General features: G+C 40.3%; 3 protein-coding genes and 2 non-coding genes across 5 annotated transcripts; all 5 read right to left on the reverse strand.

Moving 5' to 3' along the window:
- Positions 1–161: 161 nt before the first annotated feature.
- ncapd2 (non-SMC condensin I complex, subunit D2) lies at positions 162–16,806 on the reverse strand. Its single transcript, XM_028424385.1, has 32 exons — positions 16,667–16,806; positions 16,198–16,317; positions 16,035–16,110; positions 15,893–15,951; positions 15,628–15,803; positions 15,029–15,171; positions 14,559–14,686; positions 14,309–14,432; positions 14,048–14,195; positions 12,678–12,875; positions 12,461–12,595; positions 12,294–12,381; positions 11,503–11,698; positions 11,265–11,383; positions 10,465–10,665; positions 10,207–10,381; positions 9,981–10,065; positions 9,752–9,888; positions 7,768–7,900; positions 7,410–7,485; positions 7,112–7,327; positions 6,827–6,987; positions 5,989–6,100; positions 5,759–5,882; positions 5,382–5,537; positions 3,006–3,183; positions 2,821–2,915; positions 2,565–2,645; positions 1,825–2,008; positions 1,580–1,748; positions 1,381–1,500; positions 162–414 (listed from the first exon to the last, which is right to left on the reverse strand). Exons 2-32 carry the CDS (start codon positions 16,313–16,315, stop codon positions 332–334), a joined length of 4,194 nt encoding a protein of 1,397 aa, XP_028280186.1. The 5' UTR covers positions 16,316–16,317; positions 16,667–16,806; the 3' UTR covers positions 162–331.
- On the reverse strand, positions 12,986–13,289 carry LOC114449185 (small nucleolar RNA U85). The gene has a single exon (XR_003671959.1). It is a non-coding gene; the product is annotated as a small nucleolar RNA U85 (small nucleolar RNA).
- On the reverse strand, positions 15,246–15,567 carry LOC114449184 (small nucleolar RNA U85). Its single transcript, XR_003671958.1, has one exon. It is a non-coding gene; the product is annotated as a small nucleolar RNA U85 (small nucleolar RNA).
- Positions 16,807–16,966: 160 nt separating the features above from the next.
- On the reverse strand, positions 16,967–20,388 carry ing4 (inhibitor of growth family, member 4). The gene is made up of 8 exons (XM_028424500.1): positions 20,301–20,388; positions 19,757–19,828; positions 19,032–19,198; positions 18,783–18,897; positions 18,576–18,687; positions 18,346–18,490; positions 17,780–17,841; positions 16,967–17,688 (listed from the first exon to the last, which is right to left on the reverse strand). The coding sequence occupies exons 1-8, from the start codon at positions 20,335–20,337 to the stop codon at positions 17,649–17,651; spliced, it is 750 nt and encodes a 249-aa protein (XP_028280301.1). The 5' UTR covers positions 20,338–20,388; the 3' UTR covers positions 16,967–17,648.
- Positions 20,389–20,656: 268 nt separating this feature from the next.
- nop2 (NOP2 nucleolar protein homolog (yeast)) lies at positions 20,657–25,542 on the reverse strand. The gene is made up of 16 exons (XM_028424407.1): positions 25,422–25,542; positions 25,032–25,159; positions 24,852–24,894; positions 24,695–24,759; positions 23,960–24,327; positions 23,525–23,750; positions 23,242–23,441; positions 23,007–23,096; positions 22,800–22,887; positions 22,558–22,698; positions 22,314–22,453; positions 22,142–22,231; positions 21,919–22,041; positions 21,737–21,834; positions 21,534–21,670; positions 20,657–21,441 (listed from the first exon to the last, which is right to left on the reverse strand). The coding sequence occupies exons 2-16, from the start codon at positions 25,135–25,137 to the stop codon at positions 21,008–21,010; spliced, it is 2,349 nt and encodes a 782-aa protein (XP_028280208.1). The 5' UTR covers positions 25,138–25,159; positions 25,422–25,542; the 3' UTR covers positions 20,657–21,007.
- Positions 25,543–25,645: the final 103 nt, after the last annotated feature.

The following is a 25,645-nucleotide window of genomic DNA, read 5'->3' on the forward strand; positions in this document are numbered from 1 at the left end:
AAACACATAACACAAGCAGACATTCAAAGCTGCTTGTAATGACAGTATAAATTCCCTTGACAGGACCCAGCAGATGCACAACTCTTCACACATTTGTTAAGTGTTGAGCCTCTCTGGGTTTTCTCCAGATTGATGCACATTAAACTAAGACAAACAACTGCTAAGGTATCAAAGCTGTTTATTAAAACTCACTGATTCTATATCATCAGATACGTCAGACTCTTTTAGTCTGGTGCTAAGAAACGAGATTTAAAAAAATATACAGAACGATTAAAAGTTGAAAAGATAAAAGGTTAAAAAGACACAGAAAAGACAAACAAGTAAAAGATTTTCAGTTTCTGAGGCGAGCTCGGCGGGATGTGCGTGCTATCGGTGTTGTCACTTTAGGGGTCTCACTCTCCGCCATCACAGCATCTGATAAAATAATAATAATCCGCAGTTAGAAACTGATGACACGGAATCAACCACAGACTAGAACAGCTCATTTTAACCTGCTCTATGTAAAATCCGATGTTAGATTAGTTCTGCTGTGACCCAAAAGTTCAGAAAAGTTCACATCACCAGACTGCTGTCTTTTCAGTTCATTGGTCCAAAGACTTTAAGCTGTTGTATTGATTAATATGTTCCAAGCAGAAAAGCAGATTGTGAAAAATCTATGGATGTTGCACTGTTTGTACTTTAGGAACTCTATGATGCCTCACATGCTAAATGATTGAATTTATAAAAGAATAATAAAATGCAGCACTTCATAAATGCCACTTTAAAAAAAATGCTGCACAAGCCACATAATGGCTTAGACACAATTCTGTTTAGCATGAGTTCAATAAATACACAACTTTGTCTGCACATACCCTGCTACGTTTGGGCTGTTAGTTCAAAGACAGACAGGAGACAAGCGATGTCCTTCATACATTATAAGGAAAATCACTAAAACAATTTACCTGCACCTCAAGGTTCCCTGTCTAAACACTGTGCTACACAATGAAGACAAAATAGAGTAGCAAGTAGCAAGTCAGTGTTGCTTTATAAACTTATAACAGTAACAGATAATGCAAGCCTTCAGTTTGACAACATCTTTAGACAACTATATAATGTGCTGCTAAAGGTGGATAAGCCTCGTTTCTAACTGAAAGCTTTGGCATGGCAGATCCAGGCGTGGTGTCGGCCATTACAGAAAGACACTGATCAAAGGCTCCATCCTGTAAGTTGTTTGCATTGGTTCATTGCGTTTGTTGTGTATAAAACTGCTTGTTTGTGTTTTGTGACTTTTATTAGTGCACTCCAGTTTGAAGGTTAAACAGCTTAGCCATGGAGTTGACTGATTAATTTATTTAGGCATTTATCTTTAAATGTAATGGCAAACATTGTGCCTGGACTCACCCTCTTCATCCTCCTCTTCATCACTGCTGAAGGTAATCACAGGTTTCTTGGACTTGCGAGTTTTCTGAGGCGTCACAAAACTCTCATCACCACGGCTTGAAACTGATGGCTTTGCTTGGCCTGAACGGAAAAAAGTTTGTCACTGTACAGTAACTTTTTTCTGTATTTTTCTTAATGATAAAAGGCTTTGACTTCTGACCTCTCCTTGACTTCTGACGGCCTCTGCTGGGCAGAGGTGTCTGCACGACTGGCTTCTCAGTGGACCCTCCACCCGTTTGGTTCTCCTCATCCATCTCAGGACTTTCTACATTTTCCAGCCCCCTTGTGTGAACAGCAGTCAACCGCTTTTCAAATTCATCTACCTGAGCCTAGAAGACAATGTCGCTGTTAATAAAAAGTAGCTATAAAACACGTGTCGTGTGCTCAAATGTGAGCATATCCTACTTTAAATTGTGGTTTGGCTCCACGCCGGAGCTTGGCGGTGATGGAGAGCAGAGGCTGGTAGACTCCAGGTTCCGTCAACTTGTCACTGTAACACTCCCAGCATTCCTGCAGCCTCTTAAAACCACGCTCACACATGGACAGCAAAGACAGGGACACGGCCAAGTCACACCACTGACGCTCTGTCCTGAGGAGGAAAGAAAAATGAGAGTTGGAAGAATTAGGGATGAAACCTGATTAGCAACTATGAAATGCAGAGAAATTTCTAGTCCCTCAACAAAAAAGCTCATTACTCACGAACATGGCATTGCCCTGACATTTGGACCAAATCTCATTTTCCAGCAACCTTCTTATATCTAAATTCACTTTGCCATTGTGTAATATAAAAATGTCCTTCCTTTGAGCTCCGAGTATGGATGGAGTATGAGTCAGAGGCTGAAGCCTAGCCAAGCCAAATTGTTCCATCTACATTCCCCAACTACATAGGAAGATGGTTTCCATGACAAAGACTGAAAAGAAGATGTCAGTAGGGGTGATAGGTGAACTGAACTGTGAGCTTGCCTTTAATCGTCTAAATCTCTTGTCACAGTGAAAACACCCACCAATTACCCACACATCCACCCCCGCACTTCGCACAATGAAACACTGCAGGACACACTTAGAAATTAGCAGAGAAAACAAAGAAAAAGAAAAGCAGGTTAGGAGGTGGTAGAATAGGAAAAGAAAGGTAGAGCTGTACTCACTTGGCAGTCCTAAAGCGCTGACATAGTTTCTCTACCAGAGACTCGGTCTGCCTTTCTTTAGTGATGTAGGAGAACAGCTGTCTGAAAACACAATCAGAACACCATCTAAACAACCACTCAAATAGCAAAGGTACCATCCCCCCCCCGAAACTTTATAACAAATCACATTTGTCCCCAGCCTCGACAGGACACAGAAACACTCTCTGTGGACAAAGGCAGCAAATGGAATATTAATATATGCAGTTGGCCAATTCACTTCATAATGGTGTTGAAGTCCTCTGAGCTCATGCCTCTCTCTGGATCAGACAGGCGGCTGATAATGTCTGGCAGCAGATTGTAGATGGCATTGTCCTGAAGGAAAATGCAAAGGACAGTTAAAAACCTTCCCAATTATTCAGGCTTCTTCAAGGCTAGCTTGTGTGTGTGTGTATGTGTGCGTACCTTGGTGGCAAGCTCATTGAAGAAGTTCAGGGCCAGGCTGGAAATGTGTGGCTCAGGGTCAATTAGCAGCACAGCCACTTCACTGACTTGACCTTTGACCTTGAGCACATCCTTAAGCACCAACTGAGTAAGAACTGTCACAGCTGTCTGCCTCACTGAAGGAACCTCATCACTCAGCCTAAAAAGGAAAAATGTGTTCAATTATTGGGGTCATGCTAGCAGCTCTTTAATGAATACTGACATGCTACTAATATGCCAATATTTGCCAGGTCTAACAGGATAACTAATTCAGTGTGTTAGCAGGTTACCATTTGCTTGTAGGCACTAAACATTGCACTGATACAGAGTTGAGACTTCAGAGAACATCAGTTTTACAGTTATCTGGTCACAAACCAAAATACTGGAGAGAAATATGTCTAATGGAGGATTTTGTTTTAAATTAGCTTTGTCCAATAAGCATATAGGTCCTACCTAACAATTACAGCACACATTTGGGTATTTTACATGACAGTGTGATGAAGTGATGCTTGATCACACTGATGCTTTGTGGCTGAGACACAGTGTTGTAGCTGCATGTCATTTAATGCATGAGAGAATGCCAACTGTTTTGTACACTGTAAAGGGGGCTTTATGGAACACACCATGGCTGCTTTGACACAAATGAAACATCTAGTTTTGATCAATACAAGTGGACTTTAATATCAAACCATGCCTTTTTATCCTCAACTTTTAATAATTCATAACTAATCCGACAAAATGTATCCAATTGTGGTAGAGCTAGAAAAAACGCTGGGGATCAAAGTCACTCAGTGATATCATCTGGAGACCATGAATGTCTATAGTAGATTTGGTTCCAATTGATCCTGTAGATGTTGAAAAACTTTACAGGTTAAAAAAACATTTGATCTACTCCTGCCACTTAACAGAATATCCGGGGGGGGGGACATGCATAGAAAATGTGATGTTATGGACTGAATTGGCAGACTGACAACAATTGCTAGTCTCATAGTCATATTACTGACAGGACAAGAGACGAGTGTGGAGGCGAAAAAAAATTGTCACTGGGTACATTTGTTATTGTCCAGTCGTAGTCAATTACATTCACATTACAGACTTGAAATTAGCCAGATCGATACAGAAACCTAACAACTGTCACAGCTTTGGCTGAATACAATGGGACTGGACAGGCTGTGGCAGGGCACTGTGAGACCAATTTAGATTTTTTTCCTCACCCAAACCACAGAACAAAAGAAACTCATTAACCATTTCTCATTATGCCAGAGAGCAGGACTCCTGGCAGAGGAACAGACACTTGAACATGGTACTTCCACATGCCAGTGCAGGAGCTTACAACAGCAATGAACAGGGTAATTAATTCTTAATGCTCTTATCAGGAGCCGCCAGGGCAGCCGCCTTGAGAACAGTGGAGGTGTTGGTGTGTGGTAGACAATTAGGGAGTACTATGAAATGCTTATCAGGTAGAAAACACTAGGAGGCCAATGACGCATTAAATAAAGAACAGAATGTTTTTACATGTCCAAAATGCCTCAATGTGAGCGTTATCAACCATTATAATTAAAACCACACTTCATTAAACAGAGCAGCTAAGTTGGCTACAGAACACCAGTGTAACTTAGTGAAAGAGAAATAGGCTATTAAGTGTTTTTAAAATGAAAGCATACCTACAAGCATAAACCTTCATCGAACCTTTGACTTTGCTCGAAAATTATTCCCTTCTGCTCACTCAGCCTCTCTGTATAATTACAACAGACTAGTCACTGATTCTGGTCACAATCTGTAACACACTAATAATTAAGCTGTTCGTTGTCTAAAGTGCCCTTGTCTGAGGTGGTCTAAGGCTCCACCCCAGTTCATGAGTGGGGGTGGGTTTTTAAAGCAATGGCTGGTTCCCACGGCAACTGCAGTGGTCAGAATACCAGGCACACATTTGCCAATATAGATCATCTCAAAAGCCCCCCCTTGTTAAAAACTCACGAAAAGTAAAAGTAAAAGTAAACTTTTTCCATCTAATGGCTCAGTGGAGCAATATGACAGAACGGCAACACTTGACTGGCTGAGATGAACACACTGAGACATCACACTGGTGGGATCAAGATGAAGATGGCACAAGTGTACATGGGAGGGGGGTCGTTTGCTGCAATAAAATGTCATTTACAATACACCCACTCTGCTGAACGATCAGACACAGGCTGTCTCTTAAAATCTTGAGTGGAAAAATCAAAACAAATCTATGGATATTATGATAATGTGCAGAGAAGAGTCGGTTAGGATGTGGGGTGATGATGAGAATAAGCTGCTACTGTGACAAATTGGTTTCTTATTGCTAGGCTCAAAGTGAGTGCGTCATTACATTACCTTGCATACAGATTCTGCGTCCAGGGTTCCAGGATATTTGGGAACCGGACCGTGAGGTCTCCCAGGGCTATTATGGAATTGGCCCGGACCACTGGGAGAGTAGAACGCTCCAGTACCGTGAACATGAGACGGATGTTTTCCTCACACACTGAAGGACTGGAAGAAGTCAACATTTCTCAGTCAAGTACTTGATCGTTTAGAAAATATCAAAGTTAATATGAACTGCTGTTAATAATTTCCCAAAATGCATGTTATTTTCCCAATGCCATTAGGTTAAAAATTCTGTGAAGAAAATCTAAATATGTCCATTTGAGGTACTGGAATAAGTAATTTTGTTTGGACTTTAAGACTTGAACCATTAATCAGCCAGTGTTTACCTTATCATCATGTACTGAGACAGTGCCAGACAGGCAGCAGTGGTGAGCTGAGGGTGGGAATAGCGTCCTGGGGAGCTGCAGACTCTCTGCAGCAGGGGAAGGAATGAACTCAGCAGGTTTTCGTCTACATAGACAGAGACCGGGAGGGGGTATATAAACAAATATTACAAAAACATATTGTATTCTAAAGAGCAAGACTTAATATAGAAAGACACAAAAGGATACTTTACCGGCCAATAATTCTGTTTCACAGATTTTTCTAATGAGTTCAGCCTCTGTATCTTCAGCTGAGGCACCAATCAACCCAAGCTCCTCCTCCATTGCGCTCTCATTGGCTGATTGCTGTTGAGAAACCATTATCCTTTATAGACCTACTTTATAAGAACACATCCCTGCTCATTTTAAATTATACCAAGAAATCCCAAGTCCGATGTACTGTTGCCTTTTATGTCAGATACATTGGCTTCTAGATCGTAAGAAATCTTCAGGTTATTCAGTAAAGCCAGGGGATATACGTTTTTTTGTCTCTCACTTTGTCACTAGCTCTAGTCTGGCCATCCAAGAGAAAAATGTGAACAAATAAAAAGTGTAAGAAAAAGAAACACTTCTAATAGTAATCAAGGTAGCATTTGTCTTCCTGTTCCCTGATGGGCGATAATTATGAGCCATCACTCATCTGACTCGGTGCCACTGAAATAAATCTCATCAAACCAACCTGCTGAGAACCAGTCTGATTATCAAAATGCTTCCCACCACACAGGGGGCTGTTTAAGCTTCATTTGTATCTTTTATGTAGCATTAAAAGCATCTGTACTTTTAAAAAGCAAGCAACTGGTATTTATGTTTAAGCAAATTCTCAGCAGATTTGTGTCTAGGTACCCAAATGGGAACTTCTGAGCAGAACAAGGTTTTCAAGCAATATTTTAATAGCTGATAATGTCATACATTGATTCACTACCACAAAGATCTTAAAACAATTTTTCTTCAGGAAGCTTCGCACATAAAAACCAGGCATCAGATTAATTCATCAATTATTTTGTCTGTAACACCTGCATTACAGCTCATTACCTTAGTTTTGCTGGCTGGGCCTTTTTCTTTCTCCTCCCTCTCCTCCGTCTCTCCTCTCCTCCTCCGCAACTCAGTGCTCACACTGCGCTCAAGGTGAGACACCTGCCAGAAAGCCACGCAACCACACACAGCCAACAACTGTGCCAGACACACACAGTTCACTGTAGAAAAGGAAAACAGTAGAGTGTGTTGACAAAGACGGGGACAAGTCATACAATGTTAATGTAGATAAAGTATGCCAACACAAAGGCACAGTGCTTGACAAATTGATGCGATGGGACTCACCTTGTTCACCTTGCTCACTGGACTCTTGAGATCCATCTTGCATTTGGCTGACATCCTTATTGATTTCTCCGCCTTCTGCAATCTGATCGAGCAAGAGGCGAGAACTTCGCTGGAGCAGCCGGGAGCACAGCTGGTCAGGTGATTCAGCCAGGAAGTAGATGAGACGGACAGCCTGCTCCATGAAGCTCTGCCAGTGGGGGTCTTCCATCACCACCCCTGAAGCAAATACCAACACAGTCAGAGGAAGGGATTAAGTGGTGAAAGCCAAGAGAAAAAGTTAAACAATGGACACATTTACCTTCAGCAAGGGCTTGTGTGAGGCAGGTGAAGAGCTGATGCTCTTGAGGCAGTCTGAACGGAGTGCCTTTTGACTGCTGGTAAAGGTAAAGACAGTGAAAATATATGAATATTGAGAGGAACCCCTCTCAGGAGAGACTGGGTTTCCACATTTCATACATTTTAAAATGAATTCAGGCTTTATGTGAACTGTCTTTGTTTATTTAAACTTCTCATGGGCCATTTTCCCCTCACATTAAATAAAGGACATAAAGCTTGTTACTAAGCAATTCTCATAAAATTAGAAAAGTAAAATCAGACAGATGAAAAGGCCTGCTGACTCTGAAGGTGACCCTGTATTAGTAAACAAATCTTCTTACCCTGACATGGTCAGTAATGCTGCAGATGGTGATAACCGTGTCTCTGGCCAGAAGAAAGTCTTCAGTCACTTTTTCTCCCAGAGCCACTGAACAAAGAGTGTCCAGATTACTGAGAACAACCTCCCTCTCTGCCCTGTTACATCCACAGAAATACGGAAAGAGTACTTTTATAAAGAGACATTCATCATACCAAATGATCATGTGTTTATGCAAAGTGAAGCAATAACATCCATGCCCAAGATGATCCCAACTGCTCTGTGTTGGCCTTGCCAGTGCAGACTGCTGCCCAGATAATGCATGTAGGAGGATGGGTTAGGAGCAGCACATAAGGTTTAATAGGTTATGAATGCTGCCGATGCTGGATGAAGAGAAGCAGCAGTGTGGGTGGACTGCAGATAGTCTCTTTTCTCTCTCACTTGCTCACTCACGCATCCCTACAGCAGTGGCGGTCTTTGAGGTAGATTGAGAGGCAACACTAAAAATACATATATAAAGCACTGGCAAAGAGCCTAGTTATATGGTCGTGACTTTGGTTACAATGAAAAGGAGCCGAGGCTGGGCTTGCATTCTGACTAACGAGAGGATTTGCTGAATGTGAAGTAGCTGAGGCAGGACCAAAATGTAAAAGGAAGAGCACTGATGAACAGCACACATTTTTTATTTGCAATTTATTGGGGAAAAAAACAAACAAAAAGAAAACAACTATAACTGCACAGAGTACGTAGGAAACATTGTCCTGCTGATTCAAATGTGCATCTGTTTTAAAGTGCACTTTGCAAAGTTTTTAAAAGTATATAAAGAAATAATTTTACACCATTTCTATTCACTAAACAGATGCAGCAGAACTAGAATTTTGGTAAACATTTATGAGAATCCACTGTACTGACACTTCAGCATTTGGAATTTTGGTCTACTTCACTGTTAAAGAACAATTGCAGTATGTAGTCAGTAAAACCGGATTTACTGTTTTTTTAAGTTCATACCACAATATACAATTATAACTAGGAATAATCTTCTTGGCCTCATTTTACATAGTTATTGTTCTGCTCACCACACAACAATAGCAATTTGTCTGTGAAGACTCATTTATGCAGGTCATATTATATTGAGTTTAGAGGCAAGTGGACTCCTAGCCCTAGTTTCTAAAAGAGGTTTCCTCACTCCCCCTGAGTGGCAAAAGGTCTTTAGAAAACTTGTGACTGATATCTCCTTTCCCAGTTTTTCTTTTACAATATAAAACATTTTAGCTACCGGTACAAATAAAAATTATTTACGACACTGGTGAGAAACAACTGCTCAATGTTGCAGAAACAACATGACTCAGTATGAAATTTGCCACATGCTTCAGCAGCCCCCGAGTTAGTTCTGTTTTCACCAGTAAACATGTCTTTCCCTCATCCAGAGTAAACAAGTCATTAGTATGCACAGCACCTGCAACCACAACCTTTACCAAAAAACATGTTTTGCCTTTTACAAAATTGGAAAATAAATACAGGTTGCAAGTGTGGCTAATTATCCATCAACTTTGTTTTGGTTGACATTCCCACCTACTCTGCTCTATGTATGACTGCAGAATGAAATCAGATCACAACGTGAACAGAATGAAAATGTGAGTAAATACTGAGCTGTCTAAGGAGTGATCAGTAACTAATTACAGCTACTAGATTCCTACCTCCAGAAACCCTAAATCCGAATACTGGGGTCCCCAAACAAATAACCTGGCCTTGTCCACAAGGGGACAATTAAGCAATTATCCAACTTTTGGTTTGATATGACAGCACAGGAGTGCATTTGATGTTTTTTGTCAACAACTAGATATGTGGTCTAACACCTCATTGTTCCTTTTGGATGCATCAATTGAATTTTAGAAATATTGATAGTGCCAATGAGACTCATTTCGCACTTGTCTATTGTAAGCAGGCTACAAAATAAAAGTAACACTGCCTAACTGTTTTGATACATAATGCTAAACATAATTTCTTACCGTGCTGCCATGCCAAGCAGTAACACTGCAGCTCGCCTGTGTAAAGCAGAGGTTTCTCGTTTACCGGTAAATCTCTCCCACAACACCTGAATGGCGGTAGACTGGAGATTGCTGCCACTGCCAAAAAACTCTTGTACCTACAGAGAGAGATATTTGGATGGTTAGGACAATTTAACAGTATGCAAAATGTGTCTAAGTGTATGAGAAGAACAGTAAAAATCGCTCTCACAATTTCCTCAAGACACTGGATTGTTCCCAGAGATGCGTCCACCATCAGCTCAGAGAGACTGTCAACAAGAGTCTGGGCTTTCGCCCTAAAAAGAGATTGTTGATGTTTTAATACGTTTTGAGTGAAACGGACACAGTTTCCATACCCTGATAATAGTGTAGTAATACACCAATAAATAGGTTGTGTACTTGTTTTTTTCAGCTATGAGTAGAGATATTTGACAAACCTAATGGTGTCCCCCTGTGGGTTCAAATACAGGTGCCTGTAGGCTTGAACCACAGCATCTTTAATCGCAGCATCAGCTGACCAGACCAGAGGCAACATCTTCCTCACTCCAATGATAGAGTTAGCAACACTAAACTCGCACACAGTCACACAAAACTGCACAGCCTCCTGGACCACTAAAAACACAGAAAACGTACATCCTTATAAAGCTACATGTAAAATTTAAACGCTTTGCACTCTGTTGGAAGTGGCCATCTACCTGAAGTTGTTTTCCAGTAGAGCATGGTGTTGATGACAGAGATTGCTCTCTCCACTTGTAAAGCAAAGGTTTCTGTATCCTTAAGGTACTGCACCAACATCTCCTGTTTCTTCAGCTCACCATCCTCCCCCTCTTTCTCCCCCTCTTTCTGTGGGGTTGATGGCAAGTCCTGGCTTAGCTCAGGGGTGTCTTCGTCACTGCCTAAGGAAAATATCAGACGATATTTACTGCAGTAAACATTAAATAAAATAAAGAATTAAACTAAAAAAAACAATGTTACAATCTCTGCTTAAGTGCTCTCAGTTACTGCATCTGCTCCATCCGTAATAAAGTTAAATCTCCTGTGGTTTGTGCAGGCATTTGAAGGGAGCATTTCAAGTTTTTTGACATCAAACTAAACAATTCAATTCTGTGTGAAATCTTGCAGGTCAAATATTATTGGGCTACACAGAACAATAAACTTAAATTTAACCTAATGTTTGTTCAATCATAGCAAATGAAAGTGCGAAGAAACATCCTGTTGCTTCATACAGGTGGTGATAGGGGTTATAGGGGAATGCATTTATATATTTTTATTTTACGAAATGCCAGCAAGGTGTGGTAAGGTCTAATTATGTGGAACTACAGCAGAGTGCTTGTGAGAGACACCTTGTTTCAACTCTAGAGTTATTAAGTATATGACGACAGCTTTGCCAAGTGAAAAGAAGTGAAAGCTAGATGTGTTCAATTTTGTTTCTATTAAGAGTCACGGGAGAGAGCAATTTAATTACAATCTCTTGACATAAGAGCATAGCTTTTACCTTTGAAAATCAAAGCCAGAGTGTCCATTAGATTCTCAGGGGTGACAGTGGACAGAGAAGCAAACCTCTCAGATTCTGGGAAGCATTTGTGAGCTCTTATACAAAGCCTCACCGCATTTCTGTAAAGAGGAGACACATAAAAAAATCACATATCAAACTGTTTCCTAATTGACAGTGTGAGGAGAAAAATAAACCTTCAGGTAGTGACATAACTAGTCAACTTTCACCCAAGAATCACCTGTATTTGTTGACACGAAGGTACTGAGCTATCTTCACAGCTGTAGCTCTGTCATCTTCTGCCTCTTTTTCTTCCTCTCTGTCCTCCGTGTTTTCCTCCTGCTCCTCCTCATGTGTGGGCTCCAGCTCATTCCTGACAGCGACAAGGAGCTCAGGCTCCATGGCAGCCCACAGCTCAGATGCCTTAATCACCGTCACTGCCAGGAGAGAAAGGAAAAAGTAAAAAAAATATTCATATACAATGTTGATGACTAAAGTCAGACCCGAAAAACAGGTAAACAATGTCTGTAAGGATTAAAACACAATTTAGCACAAGGAGGAATGGTGAGACAATGCAGAGCTCCAGACTACCACCATTTGATAATGCTTCAGGATCACAATTAAAGAGATTTCTGGTAAAACTGCAGGATTGGAACTTAATATCTACATTACCATCTTTCCCACTCAAATAAAAAAAGACCAGAAGCTTTATCATTTTATGTAATAACTATGCTTGGGTCGTGCTCCAGTGCTACTGAAATAACAAAGTACAACAGTAAGTTTTTCTGTGTGATTGCACACCAACTGCCCACTTCATCTCAGCAATTACTCTACTGCAATTTTAAAAAGGAATAATTTGGGCTGAGTCAATTCACTGTAGGCAGGCCCTTAAAGCAGAGCAGGAACTTTTGTGCACTGCCAAGACTGCCTGCCAGTCAAGGCAAGCAGAACCCCAATTCACCTGCCCAAAATATGAATTGTCATGAAGAAAATGAAACAGTAGCAGATCGCTTGTAATTCTTTAAATATTACCTGGTGTTTTCTCCTTCAGATTATCTTTCATTTCTCTCAGCTTAGTCGTCTCTTTCTCTAGGGGTTTCTTCAGATCTGCGCTGCTCAACTGAAAGACACAAGAATGCATTCTGTTGATATGAAACATATATGGTATTCAGTGAGCAAGTTACGTCTGTTTGCATTACCTTGCAGCTATAAGGATTATGTGCTATAAAAGCTGCCAACAACTGGATAGCACTTTTCACTGCATTTATAGATTTGTCCATCAGCCGTCCAACAGCAAGCTCCATCACCTCACTGTACTTACACAGCGGCAGCGCCTAAACAGACAGGTTTAATTACCAGGGGATTACCAGACATGCCATGATGACAAACACATTTTAAGTTTAAAAAAAAACATACTTTGCTGTTGACAATGCGTGTGTAGACCTGCAACACACGTGCTCTGACATGAGAGTGTGTGTCATGCAGATGTTCCTGCAGCGTGTCGAAGAAGCGATCACGGTCAGCTTTGCCAGACTCGTCTAGCCCATCACCACACAGGACTCGTACAAGGATCTCTCCCAGCACCTCACACACAGCAACACGCATTGTGTGGCTCTGGAAAACATTTAGAAATTAGTCCAAATGCAACAATGATCCTGTGTCAATGAAACAGTTTACTCATAACTGACTCAGACATACAGAACATAACAGAAAATTGGTAACTCTGCCCTCAGATTACCAAAGACAAAACTCATGGCTCACTGAACTAAGAGAGCTGGGTGAACTTCTTGCCTCTGGCACACACACACGCACACAGGCACAGAACACACACACTGTTAGCATCATCCCAGAATTAACTCCCCTGTGGCTGTAGAGGAATAATATGGGTCGAGCCAAGTCACTGTAGGCAGGCCCTTACAGCAGAGCAGAAATTCTCCTCTGCACTGCCAAGATTACCTGCCAGTCAGGGCAAGAAGAACCCAACTCTCATTCGGCAAGCTCGTATTCGCCTTGGTCTCATCACTGGGCAAAGCATGAATCAAACAGCTAGAAAAAAACATCCCAGAATAACAGTTTGTTTGTTGTCAATAGAACTATTTTTCTGTGTACTTTCAAAGTACACAGTGTACAACCACACTTTCACATATCTTGAGAACAATAAAAAATGCCATCCATGGCAAGGTCTTGACAACAGTGGGAAATGAAATTTATAGATGGCCAAGTGCATCCTAGCCCAGCAAAACTCCTTGAAAGTCAACATAATAAAGTTATAAAAGGGAACAAGGAGCAGAGGTGTAAGGTGGGTCAAAAATTGGCTTGAGCAGCATACTGTATAGAACACGCATCTACTAATTTACACAAATGTATTAAAGGTAGGGTAGGAGATTTCATTTTGATGCACTTTTTGTTAAATTAGTGTAACTTCTCTTCACAATCCGATCGCAACCAATTAGTTTGGCAGTTTCGCTTTAAAACGAAGAATATTAATCATCTGTGGAAGCTTTAAAACGCTAAAAACATCAGCCAATCCTGTGAGGCGCCCCTGCGAGTATAGTTGGCTGGTTGTCAATCTCTTCCTGCTCTGCACGCATCAGAGAGGTACGTGCATGATGGCCGAAGTCACAGACTGGTTGGGAGACGTGGCTTCGGGGTGAGCTCCGAGAGAAAGGGCCGTGTGTTTACTTTCAAAACCTGGCTGACTCTCACTGAGTTTTCAAAATATTCTACCCTACCTTTAATTTATATTACAAATCTATATATAAACATTCAGTTTTTAAAATGCATACCTCAGATTCCAGGTGTGTGATGAGGACACTGATGTTGGGGATCATTGATTCTGGCACCAGGGCCCCAAGTTCTGAGAGGAAAGTAGCAAAGGCTTTGACCCCTGACCCCTCTCTAGCAAGCTCCTCACTTGACTTCTGACCAATCTCTCTAAAGGAAGGAAGAAAACTAAGTTTAACCTCTCAGCGCTAATTTGCTGTCAGTTACACACACATAGAAACTGTTTATTAGAAACTTTATATATAGACAAATCATGTACTGACCTTATGACTTCGCCTATGATAGCTCTGACTCCATATTCTGTGCTCCACACAGAAACAGCCTGAGCGAACACAGATGGCAATTGCTCAAAGTGCTGCAATAACTGGATCACTTTTACACTTGCACCTGGAAAAAACAGCATTATGCATTAAAATTGCAATGAAAAAAAAACCTAAAAGATATCTTATGATGCATTTTGTCATTTCCAAATAAGAAAAGTCTGTTCACAATGTTTTGTTATAACTGACTAACCCAGGAGGTGATTGTACTTCTTGATCAGCACCCCTAGTAGATGGATGATACAATCTCTGGTGGGTTTGCTCTTGACATGGCTGATGGTGGGATTTTCAAGAAGCTTGTAGCAACAGCAGGAAACACAGCTGAGATGAGACACATTCAGATTAAGGTTTATATATGTAATTATGCAGTGATGTGTGGATGAAAAGAGAAAACCATATTTAGTTAAGAAAGACAACACATGCACTGTGGATCCACAGTGGATACCATTAGGAAAACATTAGATATAGCAATTTAACAGAGTTCCATGGTGATCCATCCTTATTAGGTTTGTTGTGACATTAATAATGAAAAAACCAAGACCATATACACTCAAATTAAGGCTGCAGTGTTATCAATGCTGGGAAGTGATCTGAACTGGTAAATTACACCAGCTAACTGAATTAAGACAGCCTGCCCTTGCCCTGAGCTTCCCCAGACATTACCTGATGAACTCTTCCTCCACCAGGGAGAGGCTCCACAGGGACCGGATATCAAGCTGAAGAAGCTGGACAAGGACCTGCAGTACCTTCTCTCGCTCCGAGTCCCACTGAAGCATTCCGTCTCCACCAGCTTTTCCCTTTTTACCCTGTAAATACAGACAAAGCTTCATGAATACAGGGAAATGGGGGTTTGAATATGGCACAAAATATACACAACAGATGCCCTCAGATTACCAAAGACAGTAATTCATACCTGCCAGACAAACTACACAGATAGCGTCTTGCCTGCTGAAACATATACATTCACACAGATACAAACACACATTCAGACAGTGTTTGACATCTGCTACCAAACCCATCCCATTTGTCTTGGGGAGGGAGGCATAGGTTGCAGAAGGTGTCTTTTTAACTCTTGGTGAGCCCTTACAGAAGTGCAGCAAAACTCCACAACACTACCAAGATTACCCACCTTACAGCAGTCTAGAGACCACAATCTTTAGTCTGACTGGATCATAAAACTTGCCATTGTTTCATCAGCGGACATTTTCAGTGGTTAATTACAGAAATGTTAAGTCTCTTTTTTAAGTCAATAATAACTATACCTTAGCAGGTGCTGTGACAATATTCTGTCTGTAAGAGTCACTTTCAAGGCTCTCCGTGAGTTTGCAAAGGAGGAAGACACTCATTTTGACTGCATTGAGCTTCTCTTTGCGTTCTGCCCCTGAGAGGGAGGTGGAGACGAGGAGTGCCGGCAAGGAAGCAGCCAAGCCACTAACCACTAAAAGAAAATGACACCAGATAATATATTACAGAATCAGCCAAGCACAATGACAAAAAAAAATAATTCTGATGGGAGGGGAAACTAACCTTGTATCAGTAATTCCAGAGCATCTTCTTTCACAGCCAGCTCCACAGAGTTACAGTGTCTTAAAAGTTAAAGAAAAAAAGTTTTATACAGCAATATGTATTATGGACAACAACTAGAAGACTGTACATGATAACCACTTACTGTAACACGCTGTAGCATGTGTCGAAGTGTTCCAGTATACGCAAAGGTCCATGGCTTCTTAATGCTGCCTTAAACCCTGTGTAAAAGACAGTCAATAAGGGTCAGACATAAGAAAACAAACCACGGCTCTAGAGCCAAGGTTCTCCAAGCCAAGTATACTTACTACTCAGATAGGTTGGAAGTTGTTTTGGGGGGACTACATCCTGCACGACGTACTGGTTGATCCCCCCAGTCTTCACCAGATCCCCGACGCTCACCGGCAGAAAAAAATCCCACGACATCCCTACGTCAAGAAACACAGACTTTAGCTTTGTTTATTTGAAGCATTGGTAAAGCTGCGCGTTTCGTTGTACTCAAAATTTGCGCCACCTCACCCAAACTAATAATTTAGCTCGTAATTAATGCTCACAGGGAAGCTCAAGGCCCCCACTCTCTGGCTCGTATTGTTTACTTATAACTGGTGTACATTTGTACATTTGAGCGAACATTATTTTGAATTTAGCTGAGTTAGCAAGTTAGTTAGCAGGCTAACTATGTATGCTAACCCGCCAGCTTCTAACATTACTGTTTAACGGAATCAGTTGCAGCAAATGCCATCGATTGCTTTGATAAAGTAACATCATAAAACTTACCCGAAGAAGCTGCAATCCTGTTTGCCTCAACTTAGCCCTCTGAGTAGCCTGCTCTGTCCCCTCCGTCTTAAACGGTCTGACTCCCTTTTCAAATTTGTTTGGACATCCCGCCAAAGCACCGAAACTCTGACGTCACATTTGTGCGCCTTATTACTGTTTGACCCAACACCACCACCTACTGGACGCCAATAAGCACAACGGCACCAATGGTTGACAAGGCAGACACATTCTACAAATACACATTGTAATGAAAAACACAAAAACAAAAGACCACTCAGGAAGGTTTTTTTTGAGGTAGTAGCTGTATTCAAATGATTGACAACACAATCACTCTTTCTCCCCGGTACCAATGTTTCAGCTACAGAAATGACAATACTTTTCAAAAATGCCTCATTTTTTATGCAGCATTCAATCAAAATGTTAAAAAATGAAATGGTTCAACTCACTACCACAGAATATCATCAGGATGCAGCATTTGTCTTCATATTCAGGTCTGTCCTGTTGTTATATTTCAAAATAAAACTAGTGTTCCAAGCCTAAGCACAAGAACCTAATCATCCCACAAAACATATAAAAATATTGGCCAGAAAAAAAAGAAACTTTTGCAGTACATGTGAATACAGTATAGAGTATCGGAGAAGTTCAAATATTAAACCACTGGGAAAGCTGTAGTGTTTATTATTTACTCAGAAAAAAAAAAACTAAATGGAAAAATATCACAATAAGAGCACCAAAAGTAACTAAAAATCAAAATGATCGTTAGCCATAAAAAAAACAAAAAAACAAAATCAAAATTTAAATACATTTGTAACCACTTGGCTCCTTCTCACACACACGCTGCATCAGACCAAGGCAAATACGTAAACCAAAGAAAAGCACCAAATGTTAAGGAAGATGAGAAATAAAAAGTTCTACTAACTAATGAAGAAATATTCTCATTTTCCCTCAGATCAGTGTCCATGCTTTGTTCCAGGACGTGTGTTTATTTTCTCTTTCTGTCCTGAGAGCACCGTGGACAGTACCTGCATAACATCAAATGAAGCTGTTAGAGTGATGGAAATGTTTACTGATGATAGTACACTACAATCTCAATTTCAGTTCAGAGTTTCTCACCATTTGCCTCTTGGTTTGGTCGTTAGGCCCACACATGCAAAATGGAACCACTCAATGGAGCACTGGGATAAACAATAACAGATAAAAACGTGTTAAGTGTTGTGCAAATGTAGCACTTAGCTTAGACAAACCACTGTTTTCAAAACACACATTCAAGAAATAACTCTTAAAAGACAGCCATCACATATAAAATGCATGGTGTGCAATCTCCTAATCAATCATGCAATCTATCAGTTGTGACCTTTATCATGCCGGATGATAAGTGATACTGCAGGTCCCCCAAACAACTTAATTTGTGCTTACCTACAGGAAATGTATGTATTGTATCCAACATAACATTATTTAAGCCATAAATGTATTTTACAACAACATAATAGAATTACACTATCATGACCTTTCAGAAATAAATATTATTTATTGTTATGTGGCATACTTTTAATATTCACATACTGAATGTACAACTAAAGATGTATTTAAAGGTGAAATATCACCAACAGGACTTGACATAACTAGATGACCTAATGACATGAATGAGACTGGAAAGAAGCCATAAAAATGAAACTCACATCAGTGTTGTCACAGCCGATCATCTCACCATAAGACACCTGATGACACAGACAGTAAGTGGGTTCATTGGGGTCCACAGGCATGTCCAGCACATCCGATGGGTGCACATTTCCAAAGTTGGCGGAAGAACTGTTGAATTCCCCTCTGATAATTAAAAATACAGTGAGATTAGGAGCATGACTGCAGCGACCACCAAAAAGAGAGCACACGCAGAGCACACGCAACATACGGTTGAAGAAGTTTGACTTTCTTCTGTGCACTCTTAGGACTGCCATCTTCATCTGAACTCTTCACTTTGGACCTTGTTTTAGCTATCTTCTTTTCCTTTTGTCTGGTGTCTCCTATAAATATAACAACACATCAGTGTTCCACTAAATATGGATTACAATTAAAAAGATATACAGAGGTCAACATAAAAAAGATTATGCACACACACCTTTCTTCCCCTTACTAGAGGTGGAATCGTAGTCTGTGCTCTCAATCTGCTTTTCCTTCAGGTCAGCCTCAAAGCGAGCTAGGTCTGTGTCGAGGCGTCTGATGTGTTTGTCGACCTGTACAAGACAAAACTTGATTTAACTGATTTTGACAACTACTGCATCCTAACACCGCACAGTGTGTCCATCAATTATTTTATTCAATTATTCAGTCAACCAATGGTTGATTGAATTTATTTTAAGATACCAACCATTTCATAGGTCTGCATGGCCAGCTGCACCTTATCATCTCCAAACTCCTTACATTTACTATATGACTGCTGAATCTGCCTCAGTATGGACAGCTTCTGCTCAGAGGAAAGAGTCCTGGCATTGGCCGTGTATTCTTTAGCCAGAGAATCTATCTGTCCTTTTAGATCTATACAAAAACAGACAACAAGAGTTATAGACAACACTGTAACATTACGAATGCAATTGAAAGCGTGCAATTCATGCTTCTCACAAATACAGAAAATACAGCAATAAGCATGTAGATACACTAAAACTCTCCTTCCTTGTCTAACTCAACAGATAGCTAGGATTTGAAAAAAAATGAATGCAACACTTAAAAACCAACTTTAAAAATGGCAAAAAAACTGAAATGGTTGATGTCCAAGTTTTCAACTATAGATCAGTGGCTCCTTTTGCTAAATATTTACTGAATATAAAGAGCATACCTGTGCTTCTACATCACAGTCTGTAGCTTCCCTGTGCACATCGGTTATAAATAAGTAAATTTTACATTTCATGTGTTCTACAAAAGCAAAACAACCATTAGAGACCATTAGGGACATCCTTGAGGGTGAACTCCATTGTTAAGCAGAATAATTAAATGTGAAAAAGCATAGTGTGCGCCAACACAAATAAAGCTCACTTGTGTTTTCACATCAGGTTCAGGTTGTAAATTCACACTAATATCAGAGCTCATGGATCTCACCTTCTGTGCGTTGGTCCAGGTCTCTCATCAAATTGAAGTTCCTCTGCAACTCAAATGGCAGATTTTCTATGCCTGTCGGTGGAAGAGTCGACAAGAAAGAGCTTAATCCCACTCCATCTTCACTCGACATAAAGCTAATCAAAACAACATTATCACAAATATGGTAGCTAGCTTGAGTGTGAATTGATGCTGCGCGCTGGCATTGGAGTTAGCTTTGTAACTAGCTTTTACGAGTCGCCCATTAAACAACAAGAGGCACAGATACAAGCGTTTTTGTGTTTGAACGAATTTAAAGTATGTAAGCAAGGCAAATACACGCATCTGCGCTTTGGATCTACAACAGCATCCTTTCCTCGCTTTGGTGCGACGCGCCATTCCAGCAAATAGACTGATCCTAAAGCCATGGGCCGTTAGGAGACGATTAGCTAACTCCGCTCTGCATAAAGGACGATCGTGAGTAAACGTAATAACAATAGACAGCATAAAAACAAATAAGCAGGTTGCAGTAGTTTCTAACTCGTTTAAAACACGATAAATTACATACTGTCCAAATAATGCTCCAAATACATCCCCGCCGCCATCTTGGAAAATGTAAACAACACAGCTTCCGGTCAGAAATGAACAAATCTGATTGGTTGTTTCCACACTCCAGACAACACTGTAAGAAGACTTTTCTGCAGCAGTTTTCATCCAGATGCTATGATGTATCAGTTCTCATAAGTGCAATGCAGTCACGACAGAAACTGAACAGGGCAAAATGTCGTTGTAGATGTCAAAAAAATAAATATAAGGCGTCAAATACAAGCCATTACATCTGTGCGCCCTGTAATCAGCCCCTCATTTCATGTATGACAAGAAAGATACTGGTAAGTGAACAAAAAAAGAAGTCATTAAAGCATCTGATCTCTGATAAGATTTTATTTTTTCTTACAGATTTATTCAAGTTCTCCTACTGTATAATTAATCAAACAAATAAAAAACAAAAAAGATAATGAATATTCTGTAAAATAAGTCAAATAAAAACATAGTGAGAGAGGACCAAACTTTAAGGAGAGACTTGTAGAGTCCAGCCATGTGCACATAACCTTGTTACAATCACATATACACATACAGACACATGCACACTGCTCTGAATAGACAACAGAGCACACAAGCGTGAAGACTCATTTGATGGAAAGATGAAACTAACTCTGAAACAAAGCTCTAATCACTTCTTATGTAGTGGTGTATGTTTACACACTGTCCACACCATCACTTCTTTCCTTGTGTTTGCAACATGTGCTTCAACTTGTTGAATTTATTCTTTCCCATTCTGTTTTTTGCGTTCGTGGGCGTTTTCCTCTTTTTGGCCTGTTTTTTCTCAAACCGGCTTCCTTCCTGTTTGTCAGCTTTTAATGGTTTACTCTCCTCAGCTGTCTTTCCAGCAGGCTTCTTTGCACCTGCCTTCTTCACAGTCTCTCCATCCAGCTTGGCAACCTTTGCCTTTTTTGGTCCAGTGGATATGTTCTTTTTGCCTTTTGATTTGGTGTTTGTCATTTTCTTGATGGCTGCTCCATTGGCTTCAGGTTTTTGCTTTAAGCCACTGGTCTTACCAGGGACGGTCTTTGTCTTGTCACTTACGGACGTTTTCTCCTCAAGAGAGTCTGCAACTACAGTCGCCTCAGGATCCTCTACATTGTCTTCTTCTACAGTAGTAACAAAATGGATAAAGATAGTTAATGAATAACAGTAAATATTATAACCCATGTTGTTGTGTAGTTATAAGAAAAGATGCTACCTTTATCTGTGGGTGCAGTTGGGATTACATTGGAGAACTTCTTCAGCTTGGCCACAAAAAATCCATCCATATTGTGGGAATGGGGATAAAATCGACGTGACAGTTTAAGAGAAGGATGAAATCTCCGTTCTTTGAACCTAGGAAAATAAATTGATGAGTATTTGCCTTTCAATAACAAATATTTTGTGAAAACACCTTTGTACCTGGTAAAGCCTTCCTTTCCAAAGTCAAGTCCTGTGGGAACTAATTTGACGTTCCTTTTCTTTAAAGCATAGTCTACCACCCATTCATTCTCCTCCACCTGGTGGAATATAAGTCAATCACTAGCTGCAAACATATAGAGCATACACACAAAAAGAATGTATCCGACATGCACTTAAAATACCATTATAGAGCATGTGCAGTAGATCAGATATCCTCCTGAAGGGGACTCTGCATTGACAGAGTCAATAGCGGACAGAATCAGTTCCTTCTGCAAGTGAGCAGAAAGCAGGATATCTTTCTCACTCTATCAGGAAACAAGAGAGAGACAAGAAAAAAAATCAGTGTCAACATATTCATGAATACACATACAAGAATCTGTGTAAACACAAAAGATTGTATATTACCTTGCTAGTCTTCACAGCTGGATCTTTAGCAATGACTCCTGTTCCTGAGCATGGGGCATCGAGCAGCACTCTATCAAAACCACCCATCACCTTTAAGCAAAATGTCAGAGTTAGTTCACAGCATATACTGTACCCTGTAATTAATGTAAACTACACAGACATTTCATGTTACCTTGGGGAACTGCCTGCCATCATAGTTGCTGACCACAGTGTTGGTGACGCCCAGACGGTGGATGTTTCCCACCACACTCTTCAGTCTTTCAGCATTGGCATCGTTAGCCACTATTACTCCAGTGTTCCTCATTAGCTGAGCTGAGGATTTTTTTTTTTAAAAAGACCTTCAATATAACTTTGCCTAACAGATTACAGTTCCTAAACACCTCCATTACACATAATGTAAGAGTGGTACTTCTTACCAATATAGGTGGTCTTGCCTCCTGGAGCTGAGCTCATGTCCAACACTAACTCTCCCTCTTGTGGAGCCAGTGCCATAACTGGTAAAAAGCTGGAGGCCCCTTGCAGCATGTAGTGACCAGCCAGGTACTCTGGGGTTGCACCTGTTTGAAAATGTGAAGTGGATAATTACAGTTAAAGCTCTTGTGGCTCCGATAGGTACGATCCAGTGGCTTAAGCTGGAGTGTTTATTTCTGAAACTTACCTACAGGTACAGAGGAGTCATAGATAACCAAACCCACTTTGGACCATTTCCCCAGTGGATCAAGATTCACTCCTCTATTGATCAAAGCCTAAACAAGTAAACACATAAGCAGGTGTATTTAGAAGTGTGTTTTCTTTTACACATATGTAGTCTCCTTTAAATGTAGTTTTAATTATTTTAACCTATATATTAAGTTCAAGCCCTTACCTGTGCAAGATCCCGCCTCCTCGTTTTCAGGGTGTTTGTCCGAATAGTGACAGGCCTGTGAATTTCATTGGCCTCAAGAAAATCAACCAGCTATAAACCAAACAAAAACAAAGTTGTTCTCAAGCAGTTGTATAATTATTTTCTTTAAACCTTGACAACTACTACCTGGTTAAAGTATAATAATGATAAAGAGGTGGCCTTTTGGACACAAAATGAAAAAAAAAAAAAAACATACCTCTGAGAGAGGGAAGAGGTCCATTAATTTCTCAATGAGAAAGGTGTTGTAGCTGTAATAGGTACAGAGATCTTTCTTCAGAAGAGAGATGTATTCTCCTCTATCTTTCCCCAGCTCCCTTTTTTCTGCGAAATTACCAAGGACGTCAATGTTGTCCTTGATTCGTTGATGGACTGTCTTCAGGTCTAGAGGCAGGATACCTAAAAACAAAGACAATACAAGATTTGACTGTTTTCAGAGTAACAAAATGTATAGGTGTTTACACCTTTGCTTCAGCCCTTACCCTCCTTCTCAGCCTCCTCTGCCCCAGGGAGCCTAAATTTATCTGCATCATCTATGTTGCTTTGTAATGCATCTTCCTCATCCATGTCTCCATCTGATCCCTGCTGCTCTTCATCATCTTCGTCATCACTATGTTCCTCCTCATCATCATCGTCGTCATCACTCTCTGAGGCCAAGGATTCTTTCAGTTTTTTCTGTTTCTTAGCAGCTCGTTCAATGGGAAGAAGCTAAATAAAACAAAAAACAAGGAAAGCAACACTAAATTACTCGTACCTTAGAGGTATCCTTCACCCAGCCGGACATTTTGTAAAAAACATTATGATTTTTTTTGCAACTCCAAGTAGTACAATTCTAAACACATTAAGAGTAAAGTTGAGGATTTAAAAAAAGGCAAATGTGTTTAGTGCTGGTTGACAATGAAAACCTTTTCACATACCTCCTCTCCATCACTGTCTTCTTCAGCTACTTCATCACCACTGCCATCATCAAGTGTTCCATAGTCATCAACCATTTCTTCATCATCATCCTCATCATCATCATCATCATCACCTTCACCATCCTCATCTTCATCGTCATCGTCATCATCCTCCTCCTGTTCCACTTTTGTCTCTCCTAATTTTGCAGCCTTATTTCCTTGGTCTTTTCCTCCCTTCTTTCCCAGCTTCTGCTCCTCCTCCTCTTCTTCTTCTGCAAAATCTTCATCTTCCTCCCAGTATTCATCACTGTCATCTTCATTTTCTGGTTCATCAATTTTGCGCTTCCTTTTTGCTAGTTTCAACCATTTACTGTTCTCATCTGTGAACCCTTTGGAGAGAGAGAAAGACACAGACATGGCAGACATACGTTTTATAATTTGTTGTAAAAAAAGGTAATAATCCCATGAGCTGAGTATTTCTTTTATCTGCATCACCTACAAAATGTGTTATTGTTACAGAGCCAAATAAACCAATGTGAAGCATGAATGTCTTGTTTGAAGTATATCACTGGTTTCTTACACTCTGCTTTGTCTTCACTTTTTTGGTAATCTGGTAAAGCATATTGTTTATGAGGAGCATCAAGAGCAAGAGTGTCCCTTGCATAAAACAATCTTTAAAGAACACAGCACAAATGCTAATTGTTAATATCTGTATTAAAGCGTGTTTACCGCACTGACTGAGACTGCAGTGGTTACCTTTCTTGGGCTGCTCCTCTGTCACATCTTCAGACTTTTTTGACTTCTGGACTCTCTTTACAGCTCTGAAAAATTAAAATATAAATAAGCAATATAAATAAGCAAACTACAGGAATACAAACGTTATTTCCTGCTCGGTAATCACTCAACAACTTGCCTTTTTCTGGCTCTACTTGATAGACGTTTTGGTTCAGTTTCCTCTGTAAAGAAAAAGCATAAGCCATGATTAAACAACCAACAAGATTTAGCAAGATTGAGTAAAACTTACTTACTATATTCAAACAGTGTACAGAAAGAGTTTACAAAGGCTGATAGAAATATATAACACAATAATTACCAATAGAGATAAACTTGGCCAACTCTGTCTCTGCTCCCTGCTGCTTGCGGGCCTTTTTACCAGGTCCCCTCTTCACTTGTTTGGTGGGATCCAACTTTCGACCCATGGCTCTAAGCTACACGGACAACCTGAAAACAGAAGGATGTGTTCAAAACGTGAAGTCAACAACATATCACCTTGTTTCGTGTATCATTCGCTTGTTATTAACAGTTAAAGGTACAACTACCCAAATATTAGGGTATAAGACACATGCAGTTACACTTACACAATCAGAGTTGCAAAATAATTTACACATTTACACCTGCCTCTACTAGGTTAATGTGGTTTCAGGCACGTGTTTAAGAAAAAAGCAAACTTTTAGAATTATTCTTCGAAGACTCAACAACAAACCTGACGGTTTTTTAGTCCAACGTCTGTTTGCTAAGTGTACGATGTACGAAGAAAATGTCCACACGTGAAATTTCCTTCAACACGTTGTAGCTGAACATCCGACGCACAAAAGTGACGTGGGTGGAACGGTGGTTGTGGAGCTCGTGCACCAGGAAAGACTCTTGAAGAGACACATTTTTCATTTTTAATTGATAACACGTTACAATTTTATCGCTTAAATCCAA

The sequence above is a fragment of the Parambassis ranga genome, chromosome 16 (genome assembly GCF_900634625.1).
Source record: "Parambassis ranga chromosome 16, fParRan2.1, whole genome shotgun sequence".
Lineage (NCBI taxonomy): Eukaryota > Metazoa > Chordata > Actinopteri > Ambassidae > Parambassis > Parambassis ranga.

Bases quoted from the DNA above. Each gene is read 5' to 3' on its own strand.
- nop2 (XM_028424407.1), bottom strand. From the start codon at position 25,137: ATGGGTCGAAAGTTGGATCCCACCAAACAAGTGAAGAGGGGACCTGGT. The intron at 22,699-22,799 runs GTAAGTTTCAGA...ATTTTCAAACAG, and splicing joins TGACTCCTCTGTACCTGTAG to GTGCAACCCCAGAGTACCTG. The intron at 21,671-21,736 runs GTACAAAGGTGT...TTATTTTCCTAG, and splicing joins GGAAAGGAAGGCTTTACCAG to GTTCAAAGAACGGAGATTTC.
- ing4 (XM_028424500.1), bottom strand. From the start codon at position 20,337: ATGGCGGCGGGGATGTATTTGGAGCATTATTTGGACA. The intron at 19,199-19,756 runs GTGAGATCCATG...GTTTTTGTATAG, and splicing joins CCTGGACCAACGCACAGAAG to ATCTAAAAGGACAGATAGAT. The intron at 17,689-17,779 runs GTGAGAAACTCT...GATGTTATGCAG, and splicing joins ACCAAACCAAGAGGCAAATG to GTACTGTCCACGGTGCTCTC.
- ncapd2 (XM_028424385.1), bottom strand. From the start codon at position 16,315: ATGTCGTGGGATTTTTTTCTGCCGGTGAGCGTCGGGGATCTGGTGAAG. The intron at 2,646-2,820 runs GTGAATTGGCCA...TTGTGTTTTCAG, and splicing joins GACTTCAACACCATTATGAA to ACAGCTGTTCTCCTACATCA. The intron at 415-1,380 runs GTGAGTCCAGGC...TTATTTTATCAG, and splicing joins TGAAGAGGAGGATGAAGAGG to ATGCTGTGATGGCGGAGAGT.